The 13706-nt window shown below is 54.9% G+C and overlaps 1 protein-coding gene across 13 annotated transcripts in view; it reads left to right on the top strand.

Annotated features, from left to right (window-relative positions):
• Window positions 1-13706, top strand: part of CBFA2T3 (CBFA2/RUNX1 partner transcriptional co-repressor 3) — a 111231-nt gene that overhangs the window by 76784 nt on the left and 20741 nt on the right. For 11 of the 13 annotated variants that reach the window (XM_077831547.1, XM_077831545.1, XM_077831543.1 and 8 more), the window contains 4 exons: window positions 1589-1738; window positions 8671-8748; window positions 11536-11777; window positions 12314-12403. In XM_077831547.1, the coding sequence (XP_077687673.1) occupies window positions 1589-1738; window positions 8671-8748; window positions 11536-11777; window positions 12314-12403 (560 nt within the window). The remainder of the gene's footprint in view (window positions 1-1588; window positions 1739-8670; window positions 8749-11535; window positions 11778-12313; window positions 12404-13706) is intronic. The other 2 variants (XM_077831549.1, XM_077831553.1) reach the window with 1 other exon arrangement.

Below are 13706 nucleotides of genomic sequence, written 5' to 3'. Positions count from 1 at the left end.
GAGTTTGCACAAGGCGGCCGGAGGAGGAGGACCACAGCCTCCCTTGGAACTTTTAGCCCCGTGGTTCTAACTCAGCTGGGAGATGGGAGAGTAGCCGGTTCAAATCCTCCCTCCACCTAACGGGGATTTGAATGGGGAGTGAGTGCCCTGACCCTGGGGCATGGGACAGTCTGATGTCAGGCCCTGGGCCCTCCCCTTGAAGCTGTTATCCTGCAGCCAAATAACGAATGAGCCCCTGGAGCAGGGGCTGGCTCCCGCGTCCCCCCCATCCCGGTAAGTGTGCCAACCACCAGGCAGCAGAGTCATGCTCGTGCTGGTGGGCTCGCTTGCCCACTCTCTTGTCGCAGCGACGCTTTGCGAGCCAGTGTGCACAAGCGTGACTGCGTCGCCGGGCGGTTAGGGCACCCGCTCAGGACTGGGGAGGCCAGGAGCCTGTTCCATGGAGTCTTTCATTATTTATTCCCAGCACTACAGCTTCAAACAGGAGTGACGGAGGGAGCACCATAGCAGAACTGCCCAATGGTTAGAGCAGTCGCCTGAGAGGCGGCAAATCCCTTCTCCTCCTTCGGGGGAAGGGCACTTGAGCGGGGGGGTCTCCCATTTCCCAGATCAGTACCTTCGTCACTGAGCTAAATGTTACGAGGGAGATCCGTCCTCGGTGCTAGACACCTCCCTGAAGCCTGGACCTCAGTGCCTGCCTCTGAGAGCGCGGTGGGGCTGCGCGCCAACCCCGGCTGGCATCTTCCCTTGGCTGGCGTCGGCAGCTCCCCGCCTAGTGTGCTGGCTTTTGTGAATCGCATCCCCAGGGGCCCGTCTCTCCCCAGCTATCTGCCTGCCTAGATCCTTCTGAGCTCTCCGCCCTTCGTCTCTCTGCCACGCCCGGCTGCTGTGAGGCTGAGCTCATGGATGGCCAGGGGCTCAGGTACAAGAAAGCTGAGCCCCCAAGACCAGGGTATAGCTAAGACACAGCCCTCCATGGCTTTGTGTAGGACCCGGTGATAATGTGTCTGCCCAGGAGCCCGAGCGTGTTCACTGCTCACTGGGTGAAATTGCATTTTCCCTCTGGGGCAGGAAGGGCACCAGTCAGGCCTGACCGCTGTAGACTTCTCCTCCCGCCCTGCATCCACTGCGTCCCTGCTGCAGTGAACAGGAAGGGATGCCCCGGAGAGCCGTCCTCCTTGCCCCCTCCATGATCTGAGTCTCGCCCTGCTCAGGAAGGATGGGAGGGGTGCCCCAGACAGAGTTAGGCGCAAACGTGCTCCCATCCCGGCCCTGAAACGCCAGCTTTTGGGGTTCTGGGAACTCGTAAAGCTCCTCTCCCTGCCATAGAGAGGAGAGGCAAAACACGTGTGTTTCGATTGGCTGCAATGCAAAGAGGTCTGTGTGGCTGCCACCTCCTGTGAGGGCCTGACCCAAAGACCATTGCAGACAAGGGCAAGATGCCCACTGACTCCAGTGAGCGTTAGGTCTGCGCCAGGGTGAGGGAAGGATCAGCAGGCTGGGTTTAGCCTCCCTGGCCATGTGGCCCGGCGACCCCAATCCACCGCACTCACCTGTCTCTCTCTCTCTGCGTCTCTGCCCCTTGCAGGTAGTGCAGAGAAGAAGAAGGCAGCCACGATGCCTGACTCACCAGCTGACGTGAAGACTCAGTCCAGATCGACACCCCCCAACATGCCTCCTCCACCGCCAGCCGTCACGCAGGGAGCCACGCGGCACCCCTCCTTCACGCCAAACACCAGTGAGTAGCCGGGGCAGCCAGGGCTGGGGTGATGGGAGGGGCTGGGATGCGGTGAGCAGACTCGGGGCCGGATCCTGTCATGCTGATGGAGATGTCACCTGGAAAGGGTACTCCCTGAGAGGGCTCTGTGCCCTGTGCCACCGGGCAGCGTATGGGCCCTGTTACAGCTACCCCTGGGCAGGAGTGCCATGCGGAGGGGAAGGACAGGGAACTGTCCTCTGCCCCAACATTCTCCTGCAGAAGCCAGCCACGCATCCCTGGCTTGTGCCCGCATCCCTGGCTTGTGCCCGCATGGCACCAAGCAGGGCTCAGCTGGTGCTGCTGTGCGCATTGCCCACCTCCCAGGGGCAGGCTGGGGCATGGCCAGCACCGCAGCCAATCCTCTCGATGAGCACACGCCCGTAGGCAGACCTAACACCTGTCCTCCACCACTGCCCTTGCTCTCCCCAGGGGCTCTCAAAGCTGGGATGCACCCCTGCTGTATTATCCTTGGGCCACAGGCTCAGCGTTTGCCGTACTGTAGAGAGAGAGTAACTGCCCTCACCCTGGAACAGGTGTTTGTGTTCCTTATTTATTTGCATCTCTAAAAAGGACACAAAGCACCTGCCCCTCCCGGCGCCTTCGTGCTCAAAGTGCTCCCTGAGGTTAGGGAAGTGTGGTTATTCCTGTGTCATAGAGGGGGAAACTGAGGCACAAGGAGGGGATGCGGGTGACTTGTCCAAGGTCATCCACCGAGTCAATGTCCTGACCGCCAGCGCCCGCCCCAGGAGACAACCATCTCTCCAATACAGAAACAACTGGAACTGGTTGGGAAATTATGAATATTTTCTGTGCAAATCTGGGGAAGAAACAACACCTTTGGGGAGGGGTTTTTGTTGTCATTTTTTGGGGAGGGAGGGAATCAGTTTTTCAACCAAAAAGTAAAAAAGCAACCAGCGTTCTGTTGTCCTCACTTCTTCTGCTGAAAAAAAGCTGAAAATTTCCTGAGACACAAAAATTTCCCACCAAACATTTTGTTTAGAAAAAAAGGCCAAATTTTTGTCAGCAGCAAAAATATTATGGATGCAAAATGTCAAGCAACTCTAGGAAGAACTGGGGAAGAGGGGGAGGGCCGCGAACCCCAGGCTGGAAAGCAACAAACAAAGGGGAACTCCCATCTGGTGCCAAGTCACTGCGGCACTGGGCTGGACTTAGCAATGCCAGAATCCAGGCTGTAATGAGCTGCTGATGCTGGTTTAACCCTGTGCTCCCCTATGGCCTGTGTCCATCAAGTCACTGCGGTGGGATCCGGGATTACCTTATCACTGGCTGCCAGTTGCAGGCTACGGGCATTGATGTGTTCTCTACTTTCTCTGGTGGGATAAGGGGACCCACACCAATTTAATTTCTACAGTGTTGTCGCCTGTTTCATTCCTCTCCTATCACCAGGCACGGAGCAGCTGGGGCCTTGATAGGTTGTCTTGGATCTCATCCACCTCCTTTCTCCTAAGACTTTGCAGCCTCCTTCGTCTCTTTTCAAACAAATGGAGCTGTCATACAGCACAGCACTGGGACTGCCAGGAGCACATGCCGCAGGGGCACTCCCTCGCGTGCCAGCGTTCCCTCTTGCATAGTTAAGCTTCACTCCGAAGGCTTGGGACAATCTCCTCCCAGGAGGGCATGGAAAGCTAGACATCAGGCCAGCATGGCAGGCGAGTGACCCGGAGAAAACCTGTCCCCTAGAGGGCATAGCCACGGACGGGCGTGATTGGGGCAGGCTGTGTGGAGCTGGTCCCATGGGGAAGGATGGAACAGGAGCAGTTGTCCTGCCAGTGACGGGGAGCCATCAGGATCTGTTCCCGGTGGATCTACCGGTGACCATCACTGCTGACAATGTTACATGGTGCAAACAACGAGGCCAGCCCTGAATGGTGCTGAGCACTTGCAGCTCCCATTGGCTTTAGTGGGAACTGCTTGCTCCTCTCAGTGCAAACCCTGTCCGGGTGTTCGTGGCGGACTCCTCCTTCCATCACTGTCCTGAGAAGAAAGAAGAACCTGAACTGGATTCCTGCTTGCAAGGAGTGCTGGGAACAGCCTCGGGTGCTGGGCCTGGGATGGATTTAACTCTGTGCTCCCCAATGGCCTGTCATCTATCTATCAAGCTAGCGAGCCCCATATACATCTCCTAGCTAGCTACTTCTTCCATGACCCTTATCCACGTAGTATCTGAGCACCTGGATCTGTCTGTATCTCCAGGCAGGCAGTGACAATATGTGTTGGAACCCTGATGTGCCAGTGTAACACAACAGGATGTGGGGTTCCTTGATGTGTGAATGGCACTGCACCATAGTGTGTAATGGGAGACAGTGCATACAGCACTGGACTGCAAGGCAGGAGACCTGGGAGCTATTCTCGGCTCTGCCACTGGTCTACTGGGCGACCTTGGGCAAGTCACTTCCCCCCCATGACTCAGTTTTCCCATCTGTAAAGTGGGGATAATGATACTGATCCTCTTGGTAAAGCCAAGGTTGTTGTGGGGGGTTGTAGTACCGCTACCCTTACTTCTGTGCTTCTGCTGTCAGGGCTCAGCCTTCAGAGTTGGACGCCCGGTCAACAGCCACCGCTCTCCGGCCCCCGCAGCTCTGAAGGCATTGAAATAAGGCTGGTCATAGGCTCATAGATTCATAGACTTTAAGGTCAGAAGGGACCATTATGATCATCTAGTCTGACCTCCTGCACAACGCAGGCCACAGAATCTCACCCACCCACTCCTGCGAAAAACCTCTCACCTACGTCTGAGCGATTGAAGTCCTCAAATCGTGGTTTAAAGACTTCGAGATGCAGAGAATCCTCCAGCAAGTGACCCATGCCCCACGCTGCAGAGGAAGGCAAAAACCCCCAGGGCCTCTACCAATCTGCCCTGGAGGAAAATTGCTTCCCATCCCCAGATACGGCGATCAGCTAAACCCTGAGCATGTGGGCAAGACTCACCAGCCAGACACCCAGGAAAGAATTTTCTATCGTAACTCAGATCCCAACCTATCTAACATCTCATCACAGGCCATTGGGCATCTTTACCGCTAATAGTCAATGATCAATTAAATGCCAAAATGAGGCTATCCCATCATACCATCCCCTCCATAAACTTATCAAGCTTAGTTTTGAAGCCAGATATGTCTTTTGCCCCCACTGCTCCCCTTGGAAGGCTGTTCCAGAACTTCACTCCTCTGATGGTTAGAAACCTTCATCTAATTTCAAGTCTAAACTTCCTGATGGCCAGTTTATATCCATTTGTTCTTGTATCAACATTGGTACTGAGCTTAAATAATTCTTCTCCCTCTGTGGTATTTATCCCTCTGATATATTTATAGAGAGCAATCATATCTCCCCTCAGCCTTCTTTTGGTTAGGCTAAACTAGCCAAGCTCTTTGAGTCTCCTTTCATAAGACAGGTTTTCCATTCCTCGGATCATCCTAGTAGCCCTTCTCCATACCTGTTCCAGTTTGAATTCATCCTTCTTAAACATGGGAGACCAGAACTGCAAACAATATTCCAGGGGAGGTCTCACCAGTGCCTTGTATAACGGAACTAACACCTCCTTATCTCTACTGGAAATACCTCGCCTGATGCATCCCAAGACCGCATTAGCTTTTTTCACAGCCATATCACATTGGCGGCTCATAGTCATCCTGTGATCAACCAGTAGTCCAAGGTCCTTCTCCTCCTCTGTTACTTCCAGATTATAAATAAAATTCTTGTTATTAATCCCTAAATGCCTGACTTCGCACTTTTCACTATTAAATTTCATCCTGTTACTATTACTCCAGTTTACAAGGTCATCCAGATCCTCCTGTATGATAGCCCGGTCGTCTCTGTATTGGCAATACCTCCCAGCTTCGTGTCATCCACCGACTTTATTAGCACACTCCCACTTTTTGTGCCGAGGTCAGTACTAAAAAGATTAAATAAGATTGGTCCCAAAACCGATCCCTGGGGAACTCCACTAGTAACTTCCTTCCAGCCTGACAGTTCACCTTTTAGTGTGACCCGCTGTAATCTCCCCTTTAACCAGTTCCTTATCCACCTTTCAATTTTCACATTGATCCCCATCTTTTCAAATTTAGCTAGGAATTCCCCATATCAAACTCCTTACTGAAATCGAGGAAAATTAGATCCATTGCGTTTCCTTTGTCTAAAAAATCTGTTACCTTCTCAAAGAAGGAGATCAGGTTGGTTTGACACGATTTACCTTTTGTAAAACCATGTTGTATTTTGTCCCAATTACCATTGACCTCAATGTCCTTAACTTTCTCCTTCAAAACTTTTTCCAAGACCTTGCATACTACAGATGTCAAACTAACAGGCCTGTAGTTACCCGGATCACCCGTAATACCGCAACCCCCCTAAAATAATCTTGTGACTCCCCCTGTAATTCCCTTTTGGGTCAGAGCCCCCAGTTTGTGAAATGCTGGTCTCCACTGTGAACTCTGTATAGTATAGGGTAAAAGCACACAAAAGACCAGATTTCTCAGGGGAAGACCAGATTTCACAGTCCGGGATGCATTTTTCATGACTGTGAATTTGGCAGGGCCCTAATTATTGCAGTGCAGTAATTCGAGTGCTCCAGATCTCTCCTGTGCCATAGTCGGATGGTGTTAAAGGAGAAGGCACATAATCTGGTTGCACACAGACCCACGTTCTGTCACATCCGCGACAGAGCGCAGGTGTCAGAGTGCGCAGACAGCGACTGATGGGCTAGGGAATTGCTCCAGGAATGCTCCCAGGGGACCTCCTCCTCCTGAGCTAAACTACGAAGCTGGGAGGCTCTGGTGCTCAAAAAGGGCTTTGGGCAGTGTCTCTGCAACACACCTGAGTCCCCCCACCCCCTGCCCCAGCCCCGCTATCCGCCTTCCCCCCTTCCATTCACAGGTTCCACAGGATCAGTCATCTGGCGTGACTAGTCCCGGCAGCCCTGCCCTGCCCCTTTTCGGCAGAGGTTCTCCACTGAGTTTGAATCACTTGCTGCAGCCACCCTCCTCAGTGTAGTAAGCCGGGAAGGCTGGGGATTGGTGTGCACCAGCTGCAGGCTGTGTCTGGCCATGTCCTGGGGCACGCTGCAGAAGCCAGTCACATATACATGGTACAGCCTGCTCCGGGCAGCTCCAGAGACACAGACGGAGGAGACGCAGTGGGATGGGCTGGCAGACACAGAGGAGCCCCTTGCAAACAGATCAGGTTGGCCTCTGTGCGCTGGAGGCCACTTTCTCTAGCCCCCTCAGACAGCGGGAACAAGACGGGACGTCAGGGGCTGGGGCTGGGCCTCGATCACTTTGGAAATGTAAAACTACGGGGCCGAATTCATTCACCCTCACTAGCCCAGGGAGGAGCACGTGGCATCTCCTTGCTGTGCTCACAAGCGGGTGGCAGGAGCGTGCAGGCACCGTGCCGCACTTTATTTGCCCCCTTGTGCAAACAAGCAAGACAAAGCGGGGGAGGGTGAGATGGTATTTTTTACTGGACCAACTTGTGCTGGGGAGAGAGACCAGCTTTGGAGCTGCACAGAGCTGTTCTTCCGGTCCAACGCAGCTACATCACTGCCAACAACCGCTCTACAGACGGCAGATCCAATGGCCCACGAGGAACTATGCTACTGTGAGTGTGTGTACAGCCTCCACACTGGCGAAGCTGGTGCTCTGTGAAATAGCTGGTCTAGATCTGTAAGAGACTCCCCTTCCCACCCCAGCAGAGAGCCTTGCCTCGGGACCAGCGAGAACAGCTTCTTGCTGATAAATTCTAAGAGCAAAACAAAAAACAAACCCACCAACGCCTTTGACAACTGCTTAGCCTTCGAACTGCAAAGCTGCTCCATCTGCTCTGCTCAAGGGAATCCAGGCAAGGCCCAATCTCTTTAAGGTGCATTTGGTAGCGGGTTGGTTTGTTTTTTTTTTTAACCCCGAGCTGCATTCCCAGTCAGGATAAACATTGGGTTTGGAACCAGATGTTCTCTAATTAGAAATCGGATTCTGATCGTCTGTGATCTGATGGGTTTTGCTTTTAATCTGAGCTGTGCAACAGATGTGGGGCCTCTTAATTCGTACTTGGGCTTGTGCGTCTGCGTCTGTGTGGAGTCGGGGGGCCCCCTCCTCCAACACACCAGGATTTTCCTCAACATTGTGGCTGGGGATGATGCTCTGTATGTGTTGCGTGTGCATAAAGGTTACAAAAAGGCAAAAGAATTTTAAGTTGTCCCTTTTGCACTTAGTCCTGTGAATATTAGCAAACCCTCTGACTCAGGTCTACACTGAGACTTACCCTGTAAATAGGGGACTTTATTAACCAGCAAACTTAATGCTTACCACTCTTCAGGGCTCTGTGCAGCACGGGGGAGGAAGACATGGGACAGGGCAGAAGCTGAGGAGGTTAGTAAAAGTGTCAGACTCAGGGAGGCAGCCATGGGGGCATCAGATACTAAGGGCCACGTTGGATTCAGAGGTCAGTATTTATCCCCCAAATTACCAAATTGGGACAGTAGCAAATTCTGCCCCATCCAGGGAACATTGTCTGATGGCTAGTGCAGGGTTCTGTTCCCAGCCACTGAGTCGCTGTGTGACTTGGGCCAGTTGCTCCCCCTCTCCATGCCTCAGTTTCCCCAAGGCAGGGTTGTGATACCTACCTCACGTGTGAGTGGCAAAGCTTCCTTTATGGAGCCCTGCAAAGTGCTTGGAGATCCCCGGATGATCAGTGCCATTTAGGAAGCATGGCCAGGCCTTTTCAAGGCAGGGACCCACAGTCCATTCCAAGGAGAAGTCCGTTAAGTCTCTCACCTCTGGATTTTCACCACGCCGCTCCATTTCAAGCAGCTGGGGGCCGAAGCAGCCCAGCCCCCACCCAGCACTGTGGAAAGCTGCCCCCTCTGGTCTCTCATGATAGCGTGTGTTTTATTTTGCTTGCAGATCAAGAAGCTGGGCCTCCGACGTTTCTGCCTCGCGGCCGTTTTCATGGTTGCTTGAAATGGTCGATGGTCTGTCTTTGTAAGTAAAATGAAACATCCACTCGAATGAGAGACCCAGAGCCCACCTCAGCTCTCCCGCCCTGGTCCTTAATGCTGCACTGAGTGCGAGGGACTTCCTGCCCCATGCTCGGTGCGTGGGTGGCAGAACCGGGGCAGTTCTGCTACGTGGCGGGCAGGAGTTGGATGGGGTAGGCTGCCCCGTGGCAGGGTGGAGACAGGGTGGGGGCACTTGGGGTGAAGCTGGGGCAGGGCTGGTGGCTCTGCTTTTAGCTGGATATTGCCTTCTCCCCAAAGCAGGGGCACAGGGCATTAAGGGAGCTCCCAAGCGCCTAGCCTGCTACATGGGCTGTGCACTCAGCCCCAGGGCGTGGGGAGCTGGGTCACTGCAACCCCTGCGGGACATGGCTCCATCCCAGTGTAGGGGGAGGATGGGGAGCTGGCAAACACACTGTTCTGTGGGACCAGTGCTGGGATCTGCCCTCTGGCAGCTGATCCTGGAGTCACGATCTCTGCGTCCATTGCTGTCTGTTAGCCCCAGCCTTGTGGGAGCAGCGAATTCACCACCAGGGCTTGTGGGTGTGAGCACATGAGGGTGTGCGAGGAGGGGGCTTTAAAGCAGGCTGCCGCTGTTCATTGTTTACCTTCTCAGTCAGAACGGGACTTTTTCCCAACCTGCTCGCTCCCCCGTTAGCAGAGCTGGCTACAAGGGTGCAGGCTGCGTCCACAAACCTTCCGTCGGGGCCATGTGCGGAGTTTAACTTAGTAACACACCTGTCACTGGAATAAAAGCAGTTGTGGCCTGGGGGTTATTTTCGGCATCTCTTTAGCAAGCGGCTGATATTGCTTCGTAGTAGAGCGAGAGGGAGCCTGAGAAAACACCAGAATCAGGGCTGCTGGCTTCCAAGAAGCACAACCACAGCGGGGCAGGTTAGTGAATGCAGGAAGGGGGGATTCAGGGGAACCACGGGTCTATTCACCAGCTGTATTTTCTCAGGGCGAATCGTGGGGCCCTTTGGGGTTTCTCTTCCCAGCAGAGCTGTGTTCAGGGGGACTCGGAGTCCCGATTTCCTGCAGGTGATTTGCACGTGGGGTGGGGTTCCATAGCCGGTGAACAGGAATCCCTCTGCTTTTCCAAGTGACTCTCTGTTTTCTGGGTGGCGCGTCTAGCTGCTGCGGTTCCTGCTCCAGGGAGACGTGGGGATGAGGCAGAGGGGTGGAGACTGGTGAAAAGCATGTAACCGACCAGGCTATCCAGGGAGAGGATTCCCCCCGGAGTGTAATTACTCAGCAATCGAGCTGATTCGGTGATTTCAAGCTGCGCTGGACAAGGCGCAGAAGAGCCCAGGGCTCGGCGCTATCTTGCCCTGGCTGACGCAGGGTGGGCTAGGCAGGACCTAGCAGTACAATTCCCCCTCTACTTCCTATGGACAGGAGACGGCGATTGTTTACCGGCTCCTCAGCAGCGGTTGGCATGAAGGCACCTTACCTAGGGGTTTGATCTCTGCAGCACGCGAGGAAATGCACAGCCTGTAAGTGCCAAGTCTCCACTGCTGCGGGTTCAAACAATGCAGGCCCAGCTTTAATGCAGCCGGTTGTTCTGCAGGGTTAGAAAGCAGATTTCAAGGCCTGGCCCTGCCTTTCACTCTGTGATTGCAGAGAGCCACATATACGGCTGAGGTTAGTTAGGGCTGGATTTTCCAAAGAGCTCTGCGCCCGTCCTGCCCCCCAGGCTGCTGGAAGATGGCTCCTGGGGCTTGGCCCTGCATGAGCAGCCCTTGGAAGCGCTTGGCCCATGCAGGAGCAAGCCCCTAGATTTCACCACCTGCAAACATCCCAGCCAGAGGAGCAGACTTAGGCCCTCGCTCCACTGTCAGGTTGTATTTATTGAGGCTGATGCAAAGTGCTCCCCATCCCAGAACCCTCGTTGTCTGTCCCACTGATTCTCCGTGGGGCTGGGGAAGGCGAGTTGTACCTTCCGGGGCGTGCTGTGGTCCAGGCAGAGGCCACGTGCTGATACACAGAGCCCCATGTGCAGCAAGGGGCAGGATTTCCAGACGGGCTGTGCTGTCCTCGTGCCTTCTAATTGTGTCGGTGTTAAATGACTGGCTGGCAGGTTTACGGGCTGAGCCAGGTCTCAGGGAGCAGGGCGGGTTATTGATTTATCGGGCCTGACGAGCACATGGCCACTTCATGGCACGTTCATTTGCCCGCGGGGGAAGTGGCTGTTTCGCTGATCGCCCTGCTGCTTGGCTGTCGATTGGAAGCTGCCGTGGCCGGACATTGCTGTTCACGTTCCCTTCTGTTTGCAGCACGTCGTTGTGAGACAACCAAACTCCCCGTGCGGCCAGCAAACGCTGACATGTCTGCTGACAGGTCTGACATGTCTAATGCTGACACCCCCACGCCCCAGGCTGCCTGCCCTCCCCTCGCTGACACACATCTCCCCGCCCCCACGCGCAGGTGACATCCTCCCTTCCCTGCATGCGGACGTGATGCTAATGCACAGAAACTGTGACCCGGCATCCTCTCTGCAGGGAGCTGTGACTCAGCTGATGCTAACCCTCCGCACACTGTGGGGCCACTGAGAAGTCAGCCTCCTGCTCCAGAAAGCCCACTTTGCTAAAGGAAAATCCCCATTAGCTTCCAGCTGTATGGAGCCTATGGCACATAGTAGAGCCGTTCTGATTCTCTCCAGTGGGGGGCAGCGCTACTTGCTCGAAGTTCTTCCAGGAGGCCAGAGGCCAGCCGCTGGTCTTGAAAGCCAGTGCCTTCTCCAGTGACCCTCTCGCTGTCTCTCTCATTGCAGTAATGAATGGAAGCAGCCACTCCCCATCCGCTATCAATGGCGCTCCTTCCACCCCCAACGGGTTCAGCAACGGGCCTGCCACCTCCTCCACTGCCTCCCTCTCCACCCATCAGCTCCCTCCAGCCTGCGGCGCCCGGCAGCTCAGCAAACTCAAGCGCTTCTTGACCACCCTGCAGCAGTTTGGGAACGACATCTCCCCGGAGATCGGGGAGCGGGTGCGCACGCTGGTGCTGGGGCTCGTGGTACGTTCCGTGGGGCGTTTGTCCGGCATGCCCCATCAGAGAGACGGATGGAGCTGTAACTGAGCCAGGGCTTGGTGCAAAAGCCAGGCTTTTCCCTCCCAGAGCTGTGAGGCGAACTCCGGAGAGATTTTTCCTTGTGTCCTGAATTTGCTTTGGGAAAAAAACTGCCATTTTCCCAGAAGCAAACACAGTATGTGGAAAAGGGCGGGGGTATACTTCTCCTCCTTCCCCCCAGCAAAACTGGGAATTTCTCCTGCATTTGTCACCGGGTACAAATTGCCCATTGCGGCCTCAAGACCTGCACTGAAATGCAGGGGTGAACAGGGAATTGTCCAAGTGAACTGACCTGCCCTGCCCCAGCCCAGCCCCGTGTGACTAGTAGCCCAGGGCCTGTGGCGGTAGCCATGTGAATTCTAGCCCAGTGGAAATGACCAGGCTGGTGGGAGGGAGAAGCGAAGGGCTGGCCGTGTGAACAGGGCCTGGGGAAGAGGGCTGCTGTTCTCTGCTGTGACTCCTCTCCTGTCTCTGCCTCGCAGAATTCCACGCTCACCATCGAAGAGTTCCACTCCAAGCTCCAGGAGGCGACTAACTTCCCGCTGCGCCCCTTCGTCATCCCCTTCTTGAAGGTAGGTCCCTTATGCTGCCCGGTACTGCCTAGCCCAGGGCCGTGGCCCCACCAACCCCCGATGACGCCCCATGCGGGAGCTTTGCTGCATCAGGCGCCCTTTGACTTGGGAGATGGTTCCTGTGGGTGTCTCGCTTATCGGACCACTGTGCTATGGGAAGAATTTACCTGCTCTGTCAAGGAACATGCAAATACCTGAGTCAGAAGGGGCCAGATACATGGAGCTGAGGAGCTCTGGGGTGGAGCCGGAGAGTTCGGGGGGGCAGGTCGTGCTGGGTTAGTTGCCTGCATGTTGTAATTTTAGTTTCAAACCCAGGAAGCCAGGAACCCCCTCCCCGTGTTACTCGGGCTCACCCCCTCCGCTCACATGCACAGGAACACGGCTTTAAAGGACTCGCTCCCTCCTCACCATTGGGGTGGTGCATTCCCTTCTCCTGCTGCCCCCAGCTTTGGACTGGGGAACTCAGCAGGCCCGTGTCGCTGTACCAGCTGAGGTGCTTGTCTTTGGCTTCCCAGCGCCACAGAGGGGGCCATCTTGACTTCCATGGAACGATGCAAACCAATATGAAGCCCTGTCTCTGCCTCATAAGCTTTGTGGGGCGCTGTAAGCCCGGGGCTAACTCAGCAGCCTGTGCACCAAAGAGCACTCTCCAGCCACGGGATTCCAGGCCCTTTTTCTTCGGGTTCTTTTCCCAAATAACACAAATTCAGCACATCAGTCGGGTCACTTCCCTGATTTGGGAACTCCTGCAGGGGCCTGTCTATTCCCCATCTGCCCCGAGAGTCAGGGTGAGCCTCTGCTGCCTTGTCTTTTCCCAGACCACACGCTGAGTGTCACGTGCAAACTGGGTTCTTTCCCCTGCAGGGCCTACCCTACCCGCTCTACCCAGAAACTGAGCTCTGGCTATCCCCGGACCCACGGCCTCATCACAGCCTCAGCTGGCTGGCAGCTGATCAGTCCCAGGTGGGGAGCTGAGCCCCCTGAGGCCAGGCACACTGTGACAGGAGCCCATCTCTGCCCCCTGGTTTAAATAAACAGAAAGTGAGCATTAGGGGTTGGGGGTGGGCAGTTACACTGTATTTTTAGTTCCCACTGCTAAGCACCCTGGGATGCAAAGGGATGACAGACGCACGGATGCCATTCTCGGGTGCATTTCAAAGGGCCTCAGTTCTTTCAGACAAGACAGTTACGAACGGAAACCAGCTTGCTTTGCCTAACCTAAAGGACAGCATCCCCTTAGGAAAGAGGAGGTGTGCTTAGGTATTCAGAAACCACGGGAAAACCCACCCTTCACTCGCAAGGC

The sequence above is a fragment of the Eretmochelys imbricata genome, chromosome 12, assembly GCF_965152235.1.
Source record: "Eretmochelys imbricata isolate rEreImb1 chromosome 12, rEreImb1.hap1, whole genome shotgun sequence".
Taxonomy (NCBI): domain Eukaryota; kingdom Metazoa; phylum Chordata; order Testudines; family Cheloniidae; genus Eretmochelys; species Eretmochelys imbricata.
The sequence above is the reverse complement of the archived record's forward strand: the minus strand, read 5'-3'. Positions and strand labels throughout refer to the sequence as shown.